Source organism: Vigna unguiculata, chromosome 9 (genome assembly GCF_004118075.2).
Source record: "Vigna unguiculata cultivar IT97K-499-35 chromosome 9, ASM411807v1, whole genome shotgun sequence".
In the NCBI taxonomy this organism is placed as follows: Eukaryota; Viridiplantae; Streptophyta; class Magnoliopsida; order Fabales; family Fabaceae; genus Vigna; species Vigna unguiculata.
This window is the reverse complement of record NC_040287.1, coordinates 15807911-15823958: the sequence shown is the minus strand read 5'-3', so window position 1 is coordinate 15823958 and position 16048 is coordinate 15807911. Positions and strand designations below refer to the sequence as shown.

Sequence of the window (16048 nt, the reverse complement as noted above, 5' to 3'; positions counted from 1 at the left end):
CAAGAATAAGTACCCTCTTCCGAGAATCGACGACTTGATGGATCAGCTACATGGGTCAGCTGTATTCTCAAAGATTGACCTACGGTCAGGATACCACCAAATATTGGTGAAGGACGATGATGTGCAGAAGACAGCCTTCAGGTCCAGATATGGCCACTATGAGTATATGGTTATGCCGTTTGGTGTGACTAACGCTCCGACGGTGTTCATGAACTACATGAACAGGATCTTCCGGCCTTTCTTAGATAAGTTTGTCGTAGTCTTCATAGACGACATTCTTATCTATTCCAGGACTCAAAAGGAGCATGCAGAACACCTGAGGTTGGTGCTTGGTGTTTTGAGATAGAAACAACTGTACGCCAAGTTGTCCAAGTGCGAGTTCTGGATGGGTGAAGTTCAGTTTTTAGGGCATGTGATATCCGCCTAGGGGATTGCAGTGGACCCAACAAAGGTTGAAGCAGTGGTAAGGTGGGAAAGCCCTAATTCCGCCACGGAGATCAGAAGTTTTGTGGGGTTAGCAAGATAGTGGCACCCTTGACACTTCTTACTCAAAAGGACCAACACTTCACTTGGACAGACAAGTGTGAAAAGAGTTTTTAAGAGCTTAAGAGAAGGTTAACCAGTGCTCCTATTTTGGTAATCCCTGATGTTGGAAAACCCTTTGAGGTTTATTGTGATGCCTCTCACCTTGACTCGGTTGTGTGTTAATGCAAGAGAAGAAAGCAGTAACCTATGCTTCAAGGCAACTTAAGGTTCATGAGAGAAACTATCCCACTCATGACCTAGAGTTAGCAGCCATAGTGTTCGCCTTGAAGATTTGGAGGCATTATCTTTATGGTGCTCAATTCCGTGTATTCAACGATCATAAGAGCCTCAAGTATTTGTTTGACCAGAAGGAGCTGAACATGAGGTAGAGAAGATGGATAGAATTCCTTAAGGACTACGACTTTGAGCTCCTATATCATCCAGGGAAGGCAAACGTGGTAGCAGACGCCTTAAGCAGGAATATTGTACATACAACACACCTCATGATTAAGGAGGTGGAACTACTAGAGAAGTTCAAAGACATGAGGCTACAGGTTGAGTTGGGGTCCGAGTCCATTAGGTGTAGTACTCTTAGTATATCTAGTGACTTCTTGGACTCAGTGAGAGAGAGGCAGTTGTTGGATACCAGTTTAAACAAAGTCAGAGAACAACTTGGGTCAGATGAGGTTAGAGACTTTGCCTTGGGTGATGATGGTATACTGAGATTTCAGGGCAGAACCTGTGTACCTAATGATGCAGAGGTGAAGAAGTTGATCCTTGAGGAAGGATACAAAAGTCGTCTTAGCTTGCATCCTGGCATGACTAAGATGTACCAGAACCTCAAGGAGACTTTCTGGTGGCAAGGGATGAAGAAGGATGTGGCCTTTTTCGTATCAGCCTGTTTGACCTATTAGAAGGCGAAGGTGGAGCACCAGAGGCCTGGTGGGATTCTACAGCCTTTGGAGATCCTAGTGTGGAAATGGGACAACATCTCTATGGACTTTGTGACACATCTTCCACGGACTTTTAGAGGACATGACACCATCTGGGTGATGGTGGATCGGTTGACCAAGAGTGCCCACTTCTTGGCGATGAACTTGAGAATGTCAATGGCCAAGTTGGCCCAGCTGTATATTAAAGAGATAGTGAGGCTTCATGGGGTGCCTTCGAGTATAGTTTTCGACAGAGACCCACGGTTCACATCTCGATTTTGGCAAACACTACAGGGTGCGATGGGTAGCAAGCTCACCATGAGTTCAGCTTATCACCCTCAGACCGATGGCCAGTCTGAGAGGACGATCCAGTCGTTGAGGATTTGTTGAGAACATGCATATTAGACCACCTGGGGGCTTGGGATGAGGTGTTGCCCTTGATTGAGTTTACCTACAACAACAACTTTCATGCGAGCATCGGCATGGCGCCACACGAGGCTCTCTATGGCAGGAGGTGTAGGACTCCTCTCTGTTGGTATCAGGATGGAGAGGCAGTGTTGGTTGGACCCGAATTGTTAGAGCAGATCACCGAGAAAGTGAGGATGGTGAGGAACAGGATGTAGGCTTCTCAGAGTAGGTAGAAGGCCTATGTAGACCGTAGGAGGAGGCCCTTGGAGTTCGCAACCGGCGATCATGTGTTCTTGAGGGTGACCCGAACCAGCAGTGTGGGAAGGGCTCTCTGCTCAAGAAAGCTTTCCCCTAAATTCCTTGGCCCTTATCAGATCACTAGGAGGATTGGGCCGGTAGCTTACGAGATAGCCTTACCCCCGCAGTTGGCAAACCTTCACCTAGTATTCCACGTCTCCCAGCTGAGGAAGTATGTGTTTGACCCGGCTCATGTGTTAGAAGCCGAGGATATACAGATCAGGGAAGATCTCTCAGTGGAAGTACAACCCATCGCTTTAAAGGAAAGAAAGGTTGAAGAATGTCGAGGAAAAGAAGTCAGCCTCGTTAAAGTCATTTGGGATCGGAGGACAGGTGACTCGACTTGGGAATTAGAGGAGGACATGAGGAAATCACACCCACACCTTTTTACCTGGTAAGTTTTCATTTTCGAGGTAAAAAATTTTTGTTGTCGGGGAGAATGTAAGGCCCAGATTTCCTGCCCTAAAGCTTTAAGGGCTGCCTTTGAGCTATTGGGCCTTAGGGCTGGCCTAAAAGATAAAGCCACCCGAGTCTGACCTAATTCCACACTTTCTAGATTTTTTCTACCTTGGTGCTTAGAGCCGCAGCCACACTCTCTCCGTTAGGGTTTCGTTGTGTTGATAGTCCGCCTTCCGTTTGGTCGTTCTTAGCTCACGTAAGTACTCTCAGACTCGTAGTTTTCATTCCTTGGCCTGTATTTCGTAAGTTGTTGTTAGGGTTCCGAAATGACCCATTCTCACACTGTTTTTCCAACTTCGAGTCCGTTCCTAGAAGCTGTTCGTCCTCCACAGTTTGGGTGTCGAGGTTTTCAGCTAGCTTGTCCAGGTACGGGAAGCTAGAACCTCACTGTTAATGTGTTTGTAAACTGTTTTGCGGTACATTTGTACGATTCTTGAACTTGTATGTTGTTTAGATTGCTTGAGGTGGTTAGTGTTGTTGTTGGTATGTGCATATACGACTATTACAAGCATGGCAGTGGCGGCGACTGTTAAACTCGCCCAGGCGAGCATGTCTCGCCTAGGCGAGGTGAGCAAAGGCTCGCCCAGACCTTCTCGCGCAAATGGTCGCCTAGGCGACTCGCTCAATTTCGAGCAAGCGAGTGTCTCGCCCAGGCGAGGCGAGTCTCGCCTAAGCGAGAACGTGCGGAGGCCCCTATTCCAGATTTGCGAACTCTCGTCTAGGCGGAGAGAACTCGCCTGAGCGAGGGACTCTCGCCTGGGCGAGGCTCCTCAGCCTGAGCGACGGATTGAGCGAGAATGCGTTCAGTTTGGGGTTTTCTTGTCTTTTAGTGGTTGAGTTGTGTTTTATTATACTATTATGTGATGGTATGGGGGGGAATTGAGTATGCATATTGGGAGGAGATTATATGTGGGGGGATTATGAGCTTGGCATGATCTCTACATGAATTGTATATGATAAGTTGGATACATATGTATGTACGTGTGGTCACAAACTTGGCATGAGCAATAATGAATCTTGGTGGTTCGTAAACCTTTGGTATGGTTGGTATGAGGAGAAACACTTTACTCATGATTGGGAATAAGGAGTTGGTAATGATTCAACATATGAGAAAGGGAGATTTGTTATGGGTTTTGATTTGAAATCTTATGTGCAACATATGTATAAATTCTTGGTTGTTTATGTATGTTGGTCCGTGTTAGTGCATAATTCTTTGGGGTCTCTAGGTGAGACTTTCAGGGTTGCGCTTCAGTGGTCGGGACGTAATTCCATGGCCCCTGTTAGTGGGTGTTCGTGGTGGTGCCCCATCTGTATGACTAGGTAAGGATTCAAGGTAAGGTTGCATTCTGACACTCTAAGGAGTCAGTTAGTCTCACCTAGAGCAGACTGACTACTGTGGTGAAAGTAGCAGGAGGCCTAAATTCATTAAGGGCTAACCTTGTGGTGAGGGAAAATTGATTCATTGTAACACTTGTAACACATAGCTCGGGGGTGAGCAGAGGTATCCACCACAGGTGCAAGCATCCGCTGAATCCGACCAGCTTATAAGTATCTGGATGGGTCGAGTCGAGTCGTAGTGTATTGAATGAAGAGTCATAACATGCTTGGATGTTGTATGGATATGGAATGGTGAAAATATATTTGACTGTATGATAAATATGTTGTCGGCTCTAACTTACCCGTTTTGTTGTATGGTTGTATTGTGTGTGGCTACTCTTTCTCGCGATGATCATCAATGTGATTGATAGGAGCAGATGGGCGAGGTTCTCGTGGTCCACAAGGAAATGGCGATTCCGCTGCTTAGCCATCTGGGCTGGAGTTTTTTTTATTTCCGTCATGATTCTTTAGGGCAATGGCCCATGTATTGCCTTATGCTTTATTACTCTATTCTCATTTGTTAGACTTGTACTTGGTTTCCGTTGGCATCGTGGTGTGTCCAGGTTGTAGGGGTTGTGTTAAGGACCCCAGGACTATGCTACAGTACCATCCTTGTGTGACGTTTCCTTTAATTTCGCTTAATAATTAAATGGGACGTTACAAAAATCATCAAAAAAATATTTTTTTTTAGTTAATTTTGAATTTTTACAATTTTAAAGTTTCTATTGCAAGATAAATATATTAATAACAAATAAGTTTTAATTAAACTAGATATTTCATGGAGGATTGTGATTGAATATTATTGAAAACATAATTATTTAACATGTTAAAAACATTTGATCATTTTAAGAAAGAGATCATTTTAAGAAAGATCATAATGTCAGGTTTTTGATACATCTCTAAGAAAGATTATAACTTTTCTTACAAAAAAAAACTTATTAATAGCAAACCTGCCATAAGAGAAGATTTCAGGAAAGATTCTGAAAAACAACTGTGAACGATATGAAAAGCACACAACACACAATTCATGTATATATGAAGACTAATTAATTAAAAACAATAAAAGAGTAAACTTTAACATAGCAAAAAAGGAAAAATTGGAAAACCCTTTTCACACGCAGCCATGTTGCGAAAAAAATAAATTTGACAAACAACGGAAATAAAACAAGACAATAGAAATAAAACAAAATCTAAGAAACGTTAAAATGAATGCTTCAATCCACTAGTGTGAACTAACAAAAAAATTAATGCCAAAAAAGTAAAAAATAAAAACAACAGGAAGAGTGTCAAGACAAATCTTGAATAAATTTTTGAGAGGAAGGACTTCAATAAATGCTTCAATATGCTGGTTTGAGAGCAAAAGAAAAGTATTTGGAAAGCAAATGAATGACAGAGAAGTTTAAGGTTAAGGTTTAAAAGGTAATAGTTTAAAGACAAAAATGTTGGAGAACCAAGTTTGCTTTCAAGGTGATGAGAAAAAGGAAATTTTTGGGACTTTGATGAGAAGAGAGATCTACGTGAGAATAAAAAGGAAAGTTCTTAGACTTTGTTAAGAAGAGAAATGTGCTTTTAAGGTGAGAAGAAAAGCTGCTTCATCTTATGTATGCAGAGGACCACATGTAAGAAGATGAGGAGTTTAAGGTTAAGGTTTAAAGGGTAATAGTTTAAAGAGAAAAATGTTGGAGAACCAAGTTTGTGTTCAAGGTGAGGAGAAAAAGGAAATTTTTTGGACTTTGATGAGAAGAGAGATATGCTTTCAAGGTGAGAAGAAAAAGGAAATTTTTTGAACTCTGATGAGAAGAGAGATCTACGTGAGAATAAAAAGGAAAGTTCTTGGACTTTGTTAAGAAGAGAAATGTGCTTTTAAGGTGAGAAGAAAATCTACTTCATCTTATGTATGCAGAGGACCACGTGTAAGCAGATGAGGACACTACGTGTAAGCACCAAACTTTGCCACGTGTTGCATTTGTAGGTTAGCTACGTGTCAAACAAAGAGAGTGGGTATTAATTACCACTTTTGGTTAAATTTTGTATGATGTTTTTTGTGTTTGAGATGAATTTTTTGCACTTTGTGATGGTTCCAAATGTATTATGTATAGATGTATTATGTGTGTAATGGAATTTTTTAGTGATTTTTACATGAAAGTATAATACTTAAAGAAAAAGAGACCAAAATGAAAAGAAAATAAATGTTATACAATTAACTTTGAATTTCATCATCATCGTCATCTAAATGGTTGTTATTAATGAGATAGAATATAAATTAAGACATTTCAAATTCTTTAAATGATATATAATTTTTCGTATATGCAATTATATTGTTATTTTTTAAATAAGATTGAATTTGGACATTCAATTAGGCTATATATTGGGTTAAAACAAACACACTCAAATATATTCAATTAGATTTCATTCAGATGAAAGACGAATAATTTTTACAAAATTATTTAAATTTATAAAATAAAATGTAATTTTTATAAAATTATTTAAATATTTAGAAAATAAAATATTGTTAATTTACTGACACATCAACATAAATTTGATTAAATTATTTATAATTGAGAATAAATAATTGAACCTGATCCATAAATTTTTCTAGAATTTCAGATGTTAAGAGTGATTAGAATTTAGAATGACTTTTTATGAAAATAGAAGCAAAAAAGACATTGAAAAATTGAAAAGGAGAAAAGAAAAATGATAAAAGGATAAGAGGAAATCTAAAAACGGAAAGATAATAAAATATTTAAAGAAAATGTTTGCGCGGGACAGTAGGGGTGTGTGTTTAAATAACTGAATTCTGCTCACAGAGACACGGTGAGTTCCCTTTGCTTGCATTCTCTATAGTCTGAAAAAAACAAAAGATGATGCAAGAAACGGTGCCGCTGAAAGAATCGTTGGGAAAGGTTAACATTTCGCCGTCTCAAGTTGCATTGATAGTGGACAACTATCTCTGCGCCAACAACCTATCGCACACGCGTGCCACCTTCCGCATGGAGGCTTCCTCCCTCTTCTCCGGTTCTCCATTCAACCAGGTTTCCCTTTTTTCCTCCTTTAACAACGCACAATTCTTTTTCTCATTCTCTCTAACCCTTTTCATTTAATTCTTCCATTTTTGTTTTCTAGGTATGCAAGCCTTCGTTAAATCTTAGGCGTATACTCGAGGATTATATATCTCTGAAGCGACAAAACTTAATCTTGAATCAAGAAAACTTAATCTTGAATCAAGAAAGGGTTGCTATGATGCAAGAACAGTTTAGGGTTCAGAAATTGGTGCAGGACGTGCAAAGTGTCGTCAATACTTATCATACCTTTCAGAGGCTAATCCCTGTTGCTGATAAAACCCCTTCAGGTACATCACTTCAAAGATCGGTGTTTTTTTATTGCTGAAATGACAATGCTCGAAGTTTTATAGTTTTGGATTCTTTTTGTTAGGCGTGTGTACTGGTATGGCCTCTGTACAGAACACAAACACAGACAACAAGGTACAGTGGCAGCAGTCTCACAAGAGAAAAAATAGTGAAGCAATAGATGCGCCTACAATTGCAAAAAAACCTCGTGGTAGACCACCTGGCAAGAAAAATCAATTTAAAGGTATAATGGTTTCTGACTATATTATTAAGCATACAATATTATTTTTTGAATTTAATTTTTACACTTTTACTTTATATGCTCACTCTCTCAGGTCTAAACATGCTCCCATCAGTAGGGACTCAATCATTAATCGCAAATTCCACAGTTACACGGTCACAGGTTCCCACCAACTCATCAATCATAGAAACACATCCTGGAACAGCAACCAATAAATCTGTTACAACATGCAATAAGGATGTTGTTACTCATTCTGAGACTGTTATGGTCTGTCCTGACGAAGAAATAACTTATAAACCCAGCCTTCACAGTTCTCCTATAAATTCAGATACTGAGACAAAAAAGAAGAGTGAATTAGTATGCAATGCCTCTCATGTACTTTTGGAAGATTCAATCCCAAATGAGTTTTCCATTCCTCATAAAGAAACACAGAAGGAGCAGTCAGATACTGACACAAAAAAGAAGAGTGAATTAGTCTGCAATGGCTCTCATGTACTTTTGGAAAATTCAATCTCAAATGAGTTTTCCATCCCTCACCAGGAAACACAGGAGGAGCAGATGGATCTATCACACATTAGTTTTTCTGATTTAGATACGGAGTACTGGTCAAACTTCTCATCAAAAGACATAGGAATTTTCGATGAAGATTTTTTTTATCTTTCAGCTGCAACTCATGTGAAGAGGTTGATGCATGAAGGTATTTGTTGAGATTTATCTGACTCTGCAATAACACCTGACACTGCGATGGATAACACTGTTCTTCAGCAGTTTATATTAGCTTTTGGTCGTAGATAACACTATTTTTCAGTTTATATTAACTTTTGGTTATCAGTCCTCCTATTCTTCAGTTTATATTAACTTTTGGTCATTAGGCCAACATTATTGATATTGTATTGTAAAACCAATTTTCCTAATGAATAAAGTTTTTAAAGTGTTTGATTAAACTTTTGATTTTTAAATTGTTTGATTAAAACTAATTGATTAAATTTTTTAAATTGTTTAAGTGATTAAAATGCATGAGGTTATTTTTTTTATGGTGCAATATAATCTAACACAAAGGGGATTTGTAGTCGATAATACTATTATCTAGTTTATTAGCTTTTGGTTGTTAGACAAGGCCTAAATGATTAATCTTTCAGTGATTTTAGATTACTTCTTTCTAGTTGGAATATGTAACGAAAATCTCTCCTAATGAATAAAGTTTTCAAATTTTTTTGTCTGTGATAGATCTGTCCTTGGCTTCGATTGCTCTTATGAATTTTTCTTGTTAACCCTCGTTACTTATCCATTTTAACTTACGAATCTGAACTAGCATAAAAAAGAAATATTTTTAGAATAAAATGATGGAAGAGATCTTAAAAAAGTGAATAAAGCAATTGTTTAACTTCTTTGATAGAGGATTCTCTCTAGAGTTCTCCCTTTGCCTAGACTACAAAGTGATGGAGAAGATTTGGAGTTGAACCTATTTTGGTTTACAACATCTACATTTGGTTTTTATATTTTTAATTTCTTTACTTATTTTACGTTTGTTATGTTTGATGTTGTTTCCACCGTTCAAATTCATCTCTTCTCTTCTTCTCACATGTTTTTTCAATTTAACCCATGCTTAAACTCAAATTGAAGAAATTAATTCTTGTTCTTGCATCAACACTGATTTCTTTAGTTGATTTGCTCTAGAAATTAAAGAATGCAATGTCATTAACCTATACTCAAGTGACTGCAATGTCATCCTTGTTCAAAGAACAAGAATTAGGCTCTTCACTTTGAGTTTCAGCTCTTGAGTTAATGTTAATTTGTGTGACGTGTTCATACGTATATTTATGATATATTTATTCTTCAGTGTTCCAATCACTCTCCATTAGTTTTAATAGGTGATTTCTTGTTGTTTTGTGTTTCTAATCCATAATTCATCTCTCTTTTCATCAAAAATTGGAAAATCAAACCAAATAGAACTTAGTTTAGTTTATTGTTTATGTTAATTTCGTTAGTTAAGCTAATTTAGGATATCTTAGTTTAGTGTTTTCAATTTCTGATATTTGCTTGTTAAAATTTCCAGTTCCTATCTTCAATTCAATCCATATAATATTCATTGGAAAGTATAATTTCATTTCTACACCATTCACTCCCTGATTCGAAGCATATCTGCACCATAGCTGTCAGGTACACAATAGTTCTGTTTCACAGCTTTTGCATTTGATTCGTGTTTCACTGTTTTGAGCATGTAGATTTGTTTTAATTTCATTTTTGTGTTGATTTTAACATTAGAAATATATAGGAAGAAGTTGCATTGCACTTTAACATGTTTAGTTCATATTTTACATTTTCCCAATGTTAGACATAGTTTCAGGTTCTCACACTATTTTCACTACATTTTTAGCTATTTCCTAGATTGATACCTAAGGTCTGCCCTACACACTACATTAGGGGATTAGTTGGTTTTGTTTGAATTCCTATAGGGGTTTAACAGTCCCCTAAATTATTACAATGTTTGGTTTTATGATCATAAAACAGTAGCACTAACAGATTGGTTAACTTTGGAAAATAGGGTTTTCAGTATCCTCTGGAAGCAATACATAATTATTTGCGTTGTTGTATTATATATCAGCACTAAATAATTGTTTAGTAGTTATGGATGGTACCTGGTTACATGTCTGAATTCATATAATCAGGGATTTGTTTTAAATTTCTTTTGTTGGCTCCTTTTTTACTCCATGTTTTTCTTGCATATGTCTGACTTAACTATTTTTATCTTTATTGGATGATCACTTTTGCAGCATGAGAATATACTAGACATGCAGAATTCAAATGTCACTAGACAAATTGGCAAGCTAACTTTGTCTGAGATGCGAATTTGATATTGAGGTTCTCCCCATGGAAATTGCTCAGAAAATTGCTTCAGCACAATTTACTCAGGAGATCTATAATGGAAAACAAAACATGTGCAACCCATCTGATAAATCTATTGATGTGCACCACAAGAAGAGGAAAAGAATGCATGATACAGTTGAGTATATTTCAAATTTGTCTTCTGAGAAACTCTCTGATTTTCATGGTTTGTTGTATATAGAAAACTTGGCAAATGCTTAGGAGGAGAAGCAGTGCTTTATAATCCTAATAATGTACAAGAAGGGAAAAAAAAGGACCCAGAAGAAGAGAAAGAAATCTCGAAGGGAAAAAGTGGACATGATTTATTTGCACTACATAATGTTTTTTTTATTGTTGGAAGTTCGACTGTAGATATGTTAGTAATCCGGCCTTTGAGTAGAAGAGCTTATGTTTTTAGATCTTTCTTACATGATGTTTTTTTTTTCTGATTGTTACTTGAATTCTCTTATAAAGAACTTAATATTTTAATTTTATAATTGTCTCATTTTATAATAAAACTAAATACAGAAACTTGTAAATGATACTTTATGCATAAATATGCACAAATTCATATATAAAAAGTATTAGCCAAGTCAGCACCAGGTGGTTTGCTTAATTTTATAAACATGTCTATTGTCCTTATAAGAAGACAGAGGAAGCTACAATGGTTGATTTCTTCCTGCACCACTTCTCTTTTTTCCTGCAACCCATAAAATGTATTATCCCCACCTTCTGCACCACACACGCATCCACCATTGGCCACGCAGTTCCATCAATCCCTATGGCCTTAATTCCATGCTCGCTTCCCTTGTTTCTTGTAGCCAACTCTCCATCAAAGAGGGTGGTGTTATTGGCCATGGTGATATGGAGTCACATGCCAATAGCAGTGCTAGTGAAACTGCGCGCATGAAAAAGGGTATTGATAATTGAAAGGCACTGATAGCAGGTGCAGATATAGGAGGTGATTTCGGAATGCATGATTTCTTTCCAGTTTTTATCACTATAACGCGAAGTAGAGACAAATGTACAACCAAAAATGCCTCATAGTCCTGTGTAACTTTCAGTTTTAGAAACTTCAAGTTAAACATTAATTTTCAATTACCTTTCATGAAAAAATGTCTCAAGTTATATGTGGAAGCATGCCACAGTCACTGGAAAACCGGGGACAAGTTGTTGTAGTTTTTTCTAGGGAAAAATATGCTTTTGTCCCTCAAATTTGATCCAAATTTAAAAAATATCCTTTGTTGAAACTTGGTCACTATTTATTCTCTGAAATTTAAAATTATTATTTTTAGTTCATATTTTTGATCGGTGTTAAAAATAACAAATGACATGTCACATGTTATTTAATTTTTTATATAAAAAAATTATTTTTCATAAAAATTAAAAAAAAAATGTTTTTATCCCTCAAGTTTGAACTTAATTTGAAAATAGTCTCTCGTTGAAACTTGATCACTGTTTAGTTCCTACACATTGAATAATAATTATATAATAATAATAACTATACTATTATTATTATTAACAGTATTATTATTATATCATAATAACAATAATTATTATTATATATAATTATTAATAATATTATAACTATTATTAATATTAATAATAATAATTATTATATATTAATAATAATATATTAGTAATAATATAAATAATAATTAATAATATTAATATATAAGTAATAATATTAATAATAATTAATAAATTATTATTAATAAGATATAATTATTATTATTATATATTAATAATAAAATTATTATTATTTATTATTATTTTTTAATATTAGTAATATTAGTAATTAATAACATTATATAATAATAAAAATAATATTAATATTATTAATAATATAATAATATTACTAATTGTACTCGGCCAGAGAATTATTTCGGTGTTTTACCGAGGTCATAGTTAGGAAAATCTGGTGGTCGAGTGGGATAAAAAGATACCTGGTAGATCGGGTAGGGCCGAGGTTAAAAATGTCAAATAAATTGTGCTTGGCATTTAAGGGATTTAGTTGGTTGTTGAATAAATGTAAGGTTGCTATTATATTTAGAGATATTTTAGGGGAAAAAGATAATTTCATTTTGTATTATCTATAGGATTTAATATTTGTAACTGATTATTCTATAAATAAGAGTTTTATTCCCATGGTCATGGGACGAATTATTTTTGACCTAAACAAGTCTCAAGCTTGGGTTACAAATTTTCCTTTCTTTTTGTTTTTGGTTAAGAATTATCTGGTACTTTTCTTGACTAGAACATTGGCGCCCTCCGTGGGGCACGGTAAAACTCGATCCTGACCCCACTAAAGAATGAGCAGAAAGAGACAGAGCTGATGATGAATAGAGGCAGAGGTGCAACACGAGAAGGACCGACTAGGCAGCAGATAATGCAGAGTATCCTGGAGCTGCAACGACAAAATGAGGAGATCAAACTGAAAGCGGAGGCTGATCAAATTTAGTTAGAGAAGGAGAGGGAGGAAACTCGTAAGAAAGCAGAGGAAGATCTTCAGACTCTTCGAGAAGAGGCTCTAGGCAAGAGAGAGCGACTACGCAAAGAAGTTGAAGAAACACACCGACGGTTAGAAGACGTCCTTCAACAACAGGAACAGCTACGGAAGGCAAACGAGGAGATGCAAAATATACTAGATGCCACCAGGATTGGTTACCGATACTCCAGTCGGTTAAATCCCGAGGTTAACGACGCCAACCTTTTGTCAAATACGATCATGGAGGAGCCGATTCCCCAGAATTTCGTGATCCCAAAGATCGCACCTTTCACGGGAAACTCTGATCCAAAGTTACATTTAAAAGCATTTCAGGCTTGGATGTTGATATCAGAAGGAAACGACGCAATACGTTGTAAAATGTTTGTGGGCACGCTAGCCGAAATCGCTCTTGAATGGTTCAACACTATTCCAAGCTCCACAATCAACTTGTTCGCTAAGTTCAAACGTGCTTTCTTGGAAAGATTTTCGGCTAATAGGGCCAAACCAGTGGAGATGGTAGACATGTTTGACATACAACATTATGCTGAAGAATCATTAAAACAATTTCTCAATCGCTTCACCAATATTAGCATGAGAGTGGTCGATCCTAACGAGGGTTCACTTGTAAAAGCCTTTGTGAAGGGGCTTCGTGCTAGTTCTTTCGGTGAATCCTTATATCGGATCCCTCCAAAGACTTTGATGGAGATAAGACAAAGAGCAGCGGTAGAAATAGAAACTGAAGAGGCCATGTGTCACAAAAGAGCAGGAGATAAGAGGGTGTTGGCTAACATAAAAAGCGAACAAGATGTTAAAACATCTCGAAGAGAAAGGACTCCACCTCGGACTAGGATGGATCGCAGGTTCGTTCCTTACGTAGCTTAGCAGAGAACCGAGTATCGTCGAACTCGAAGAATTCCCAATTTCATACTAACTCCAGCAGAAATCCTAGAAGATGCTGAAATATCTAAACATCTGCGCTATCCAAATAACACAGGGAGGACCCTCGGGACCTAACCGAACACTTGGTGTAAATTTCATCAGGCGGGAGGTCACGATACTAATTCGTGTTATGCTTTAAACAATCAGCTCTCGGTGTTAACGAATAAGGGACTCATGGGGAAATACATAAAAGCAGATGTAAATGTGGAGCCAACTGAAACTCATTCGGTTACCGATTTGCATGAAACACTCGTCCTGGGGGATTTCAATACGATAGCAGGAGGTTTCGCGAGAGGTGGACAGACCGGCTCGGCTAGGAAAAGATATGTAAGGAGTGTCATGACCACGGCCAAAATTGAAAGGTCGAAGAAAGTTCCAGACATTGTGTTTTCGAGCGAGGATTTAAAAGGAGTAGTTCCACATGAAAATGATCCTATAGTATTATCTATTATCATGATGGGAAGGAATGTTCATAGAGTACTGGTCGATCAAGGGAGTTCGGCATATGTGATGTTCTGGAACACCTTTGTAGGGCTGCAAACACCGATAGATCAATTAAGACCTTTTGATGGAGTACTTGTTGGTTTCTCGGGACATCAGGTGGAAGTCAAAGGGTATGTTGATCTTCGAACAACTTTTAGGGAAAAAGAAGATGCTAAAACTATATTCATACGCTATATAGTTGTTAATGCGCCTTCGTCATATAACTTGTTGTTAGGAAGACCTTCTATCAATAAATTGGGGGTCGTAATATCGACAGTTCATTTGAAGATGAAGTTTCCTACCGATGATGGGAAAGTAGTCACTTTATCAGTAAATCAAGAAGTGGCTCGTAAATGTTATGAAGACAGTCTCAAGACAAGAAGGAAGGTTGCATATTCAGTTAGCACAGCGGAAGTAGTCGTGGATCCCGAGTTAGATCCTAGATTAGTACACTCCGAAAGAAGACCTTAGCCCGTGGGAGAGATAAAAGAAATATTCATAGAGGGCAAGAAATTAAAGATTGGAGGGGATTTGAATTTGGAACTAGAGCAACAACTTGTACAAGTGCTGAAGAATAACCTTTCTTCATTTGCTTAGAGTGTAGCAGATATGTCATAAACTCAATATCAATCCTTCGGCTAAACCTAAAGCTCAGAGACGTAAACAGTTGAGTGGGGAGCGTGCTCAGGCCGCTGCCGAAGAGGTACGTAAGCTGTTGGAAGCGACTCATATCAGGGAAATACAGTATCCGACTTGGTTAGCAAATGCGGTGATGGTAAAAAAGTCTAATGGAAATTGGAGAATGTTTGTTGACTTCACTGACCTAAACAACGCATGCCCAAAGGATTCTTATCCTTTGCCTAATATATATGCGTTGGTTGATAGTGCATTGGGTTGTGCTTTGTTAAGTTTTTTGGATGCTTATTCAGGCTATAATCAGATAAAAATGCATTCATTAGATGAAGATAAGACAACATTCATAGGAGAAACGTCTAATTATTGTTATCGGGTGATGCCTTTTGGGTTAAAAAATGCAGGAGCTACGTACCAAAGGCTAATGGATCAAATTTTGGTATCCATGTTAGGGTGAAATGTGCATGCCTATGTTGATGATATGGTAGTCACCTCGGTAGAAGAAAAAAGGCATCAGGAAGATCTGAAGGAGTTATTTGTAACGATCAACAAGTATCGGCTTAAACTTAACCCCGAGAAATGTGTTTTTGGGGTTAAGGCAGGGAAGTTTCTCGGTTTCTTGCTCACGAAAAGGGGAATATAAGCTAATCCGGACAAATGTGCAACTATCATAAATATGAGGAGTCCAAGCAATGTTAAAGAGGTGCAGAGGTTAACAGGAAGGATGGCAGCTTTATCTCGTTTCCTTGCTAAAAGCGGAGATAGGGGTTTTCCCTATTTCCAATGCTTAAAGAAAAATGAGAAATTTCAATGGACCGATCAATGTGAGGAAGCTTTTCAAAAGTTGAAAGAATATCTAAGTAAACCACCAGTATTGTGCAAACCGGAGAAGGACGTTGATCTAGCATTATATATCTCGGTGACCGAGCATGCAGTCAGCTCGGTATTGGTACAAGAGTCCGAAGGGGATCAAAAGCCCATGTATTTCGTAAGCAAGGTACTTCATGGTGCTGAGGTGAGAGATCCGACTATAGAGAAGGCTGCATTGGCTATA

At 37.4% G+C, this 16048-nt stretch overlaps 2 protein-coding genes across 2 annotated transcripts; both read left to right on the top strand.

Moving 5' to 3' along the window:
- The first annotated feature begins 707 nt into the window (after positions 1-707).
- Positions 708-1555, top strand: LOC114163494. Its single transcript, XM_028047804.1, has 4 exons — positions 708-910; positions 970-1010; positions 1147-1239; positions 1353-1555. The coding sequence occupies exons 1-4, from the start codon at positions 708-710 to the stop codon at positions 1553-1555; spliced, it is 540 nt and encodes a 179-aa protein (XP_027903605.1).
- Positions 1556-6832: 5277 nt separating this feature from the next.
- On the top strand, positions 6833-10899 carry LOC114164642. The gene is made up of 6 exons (XM_028049379.1): positions 6833-7030; positions 7122-7347; positions 7431-7589; positions 7681-8283; positions 9643-9746; positions 10361-10899. The coding sequence occupies exons 1-5, from the start codon at positions 6860-6862 to the stop codon at positions 9714-9716; spliced, it is 1233 nt and encodes a 410-aa protein (XP_027905180.1). The 5' UTR covers positions 6833-6859; the 3' UTR covers positions 9717-9746; positions 10361-10899.
- The last annotated feature ends 5149 nt before the right edge of the window (positions 10900-16048 follow it).

Coding starts and splice junctions, on each gene's coding strand:
- LOC114163494 (XM_028047804.1), top strand. CDS start 708: ATGCAAGAGAAGAAAGCAGTAACCTATGCTTCAAGGCAACTTAAGGTT. Junction 911..969: donor CAGAAGGAGCTGAACATGAG/GTAGAGAAGATG, acceptor TATATCATCCAG/GGAAGGCAAACGTGGTAGCA. Junction 1,240..1,352: donor CTTTGCCTTGGGTGATGATG/GTATACTGAGAT, acceptor GGCATGACTAAG/ATGTACCAGAACCTCAAGGA.
- LOC114164642 (XM_028049379.1), top strand. CDS start 6,860: ATGATGCAAGAAACGGTGCCGCTGAAAGAATCGTTGGGAAAGGTTAAC. Junction 7,348..7,430: donor TGCTGATAAAACCCCTTCAG/GTACATCACTTC, acceptor TCTTTTTGTTAG/GCGTGTGTACTGGTATGGCC. Junction 7,590..7,680: donor CAAGAAAAATCAATTTAAAG/GTATAATGGTTT, acceptor TCACTCTCTCAG/GTCTAAACATGCTCCCATCA.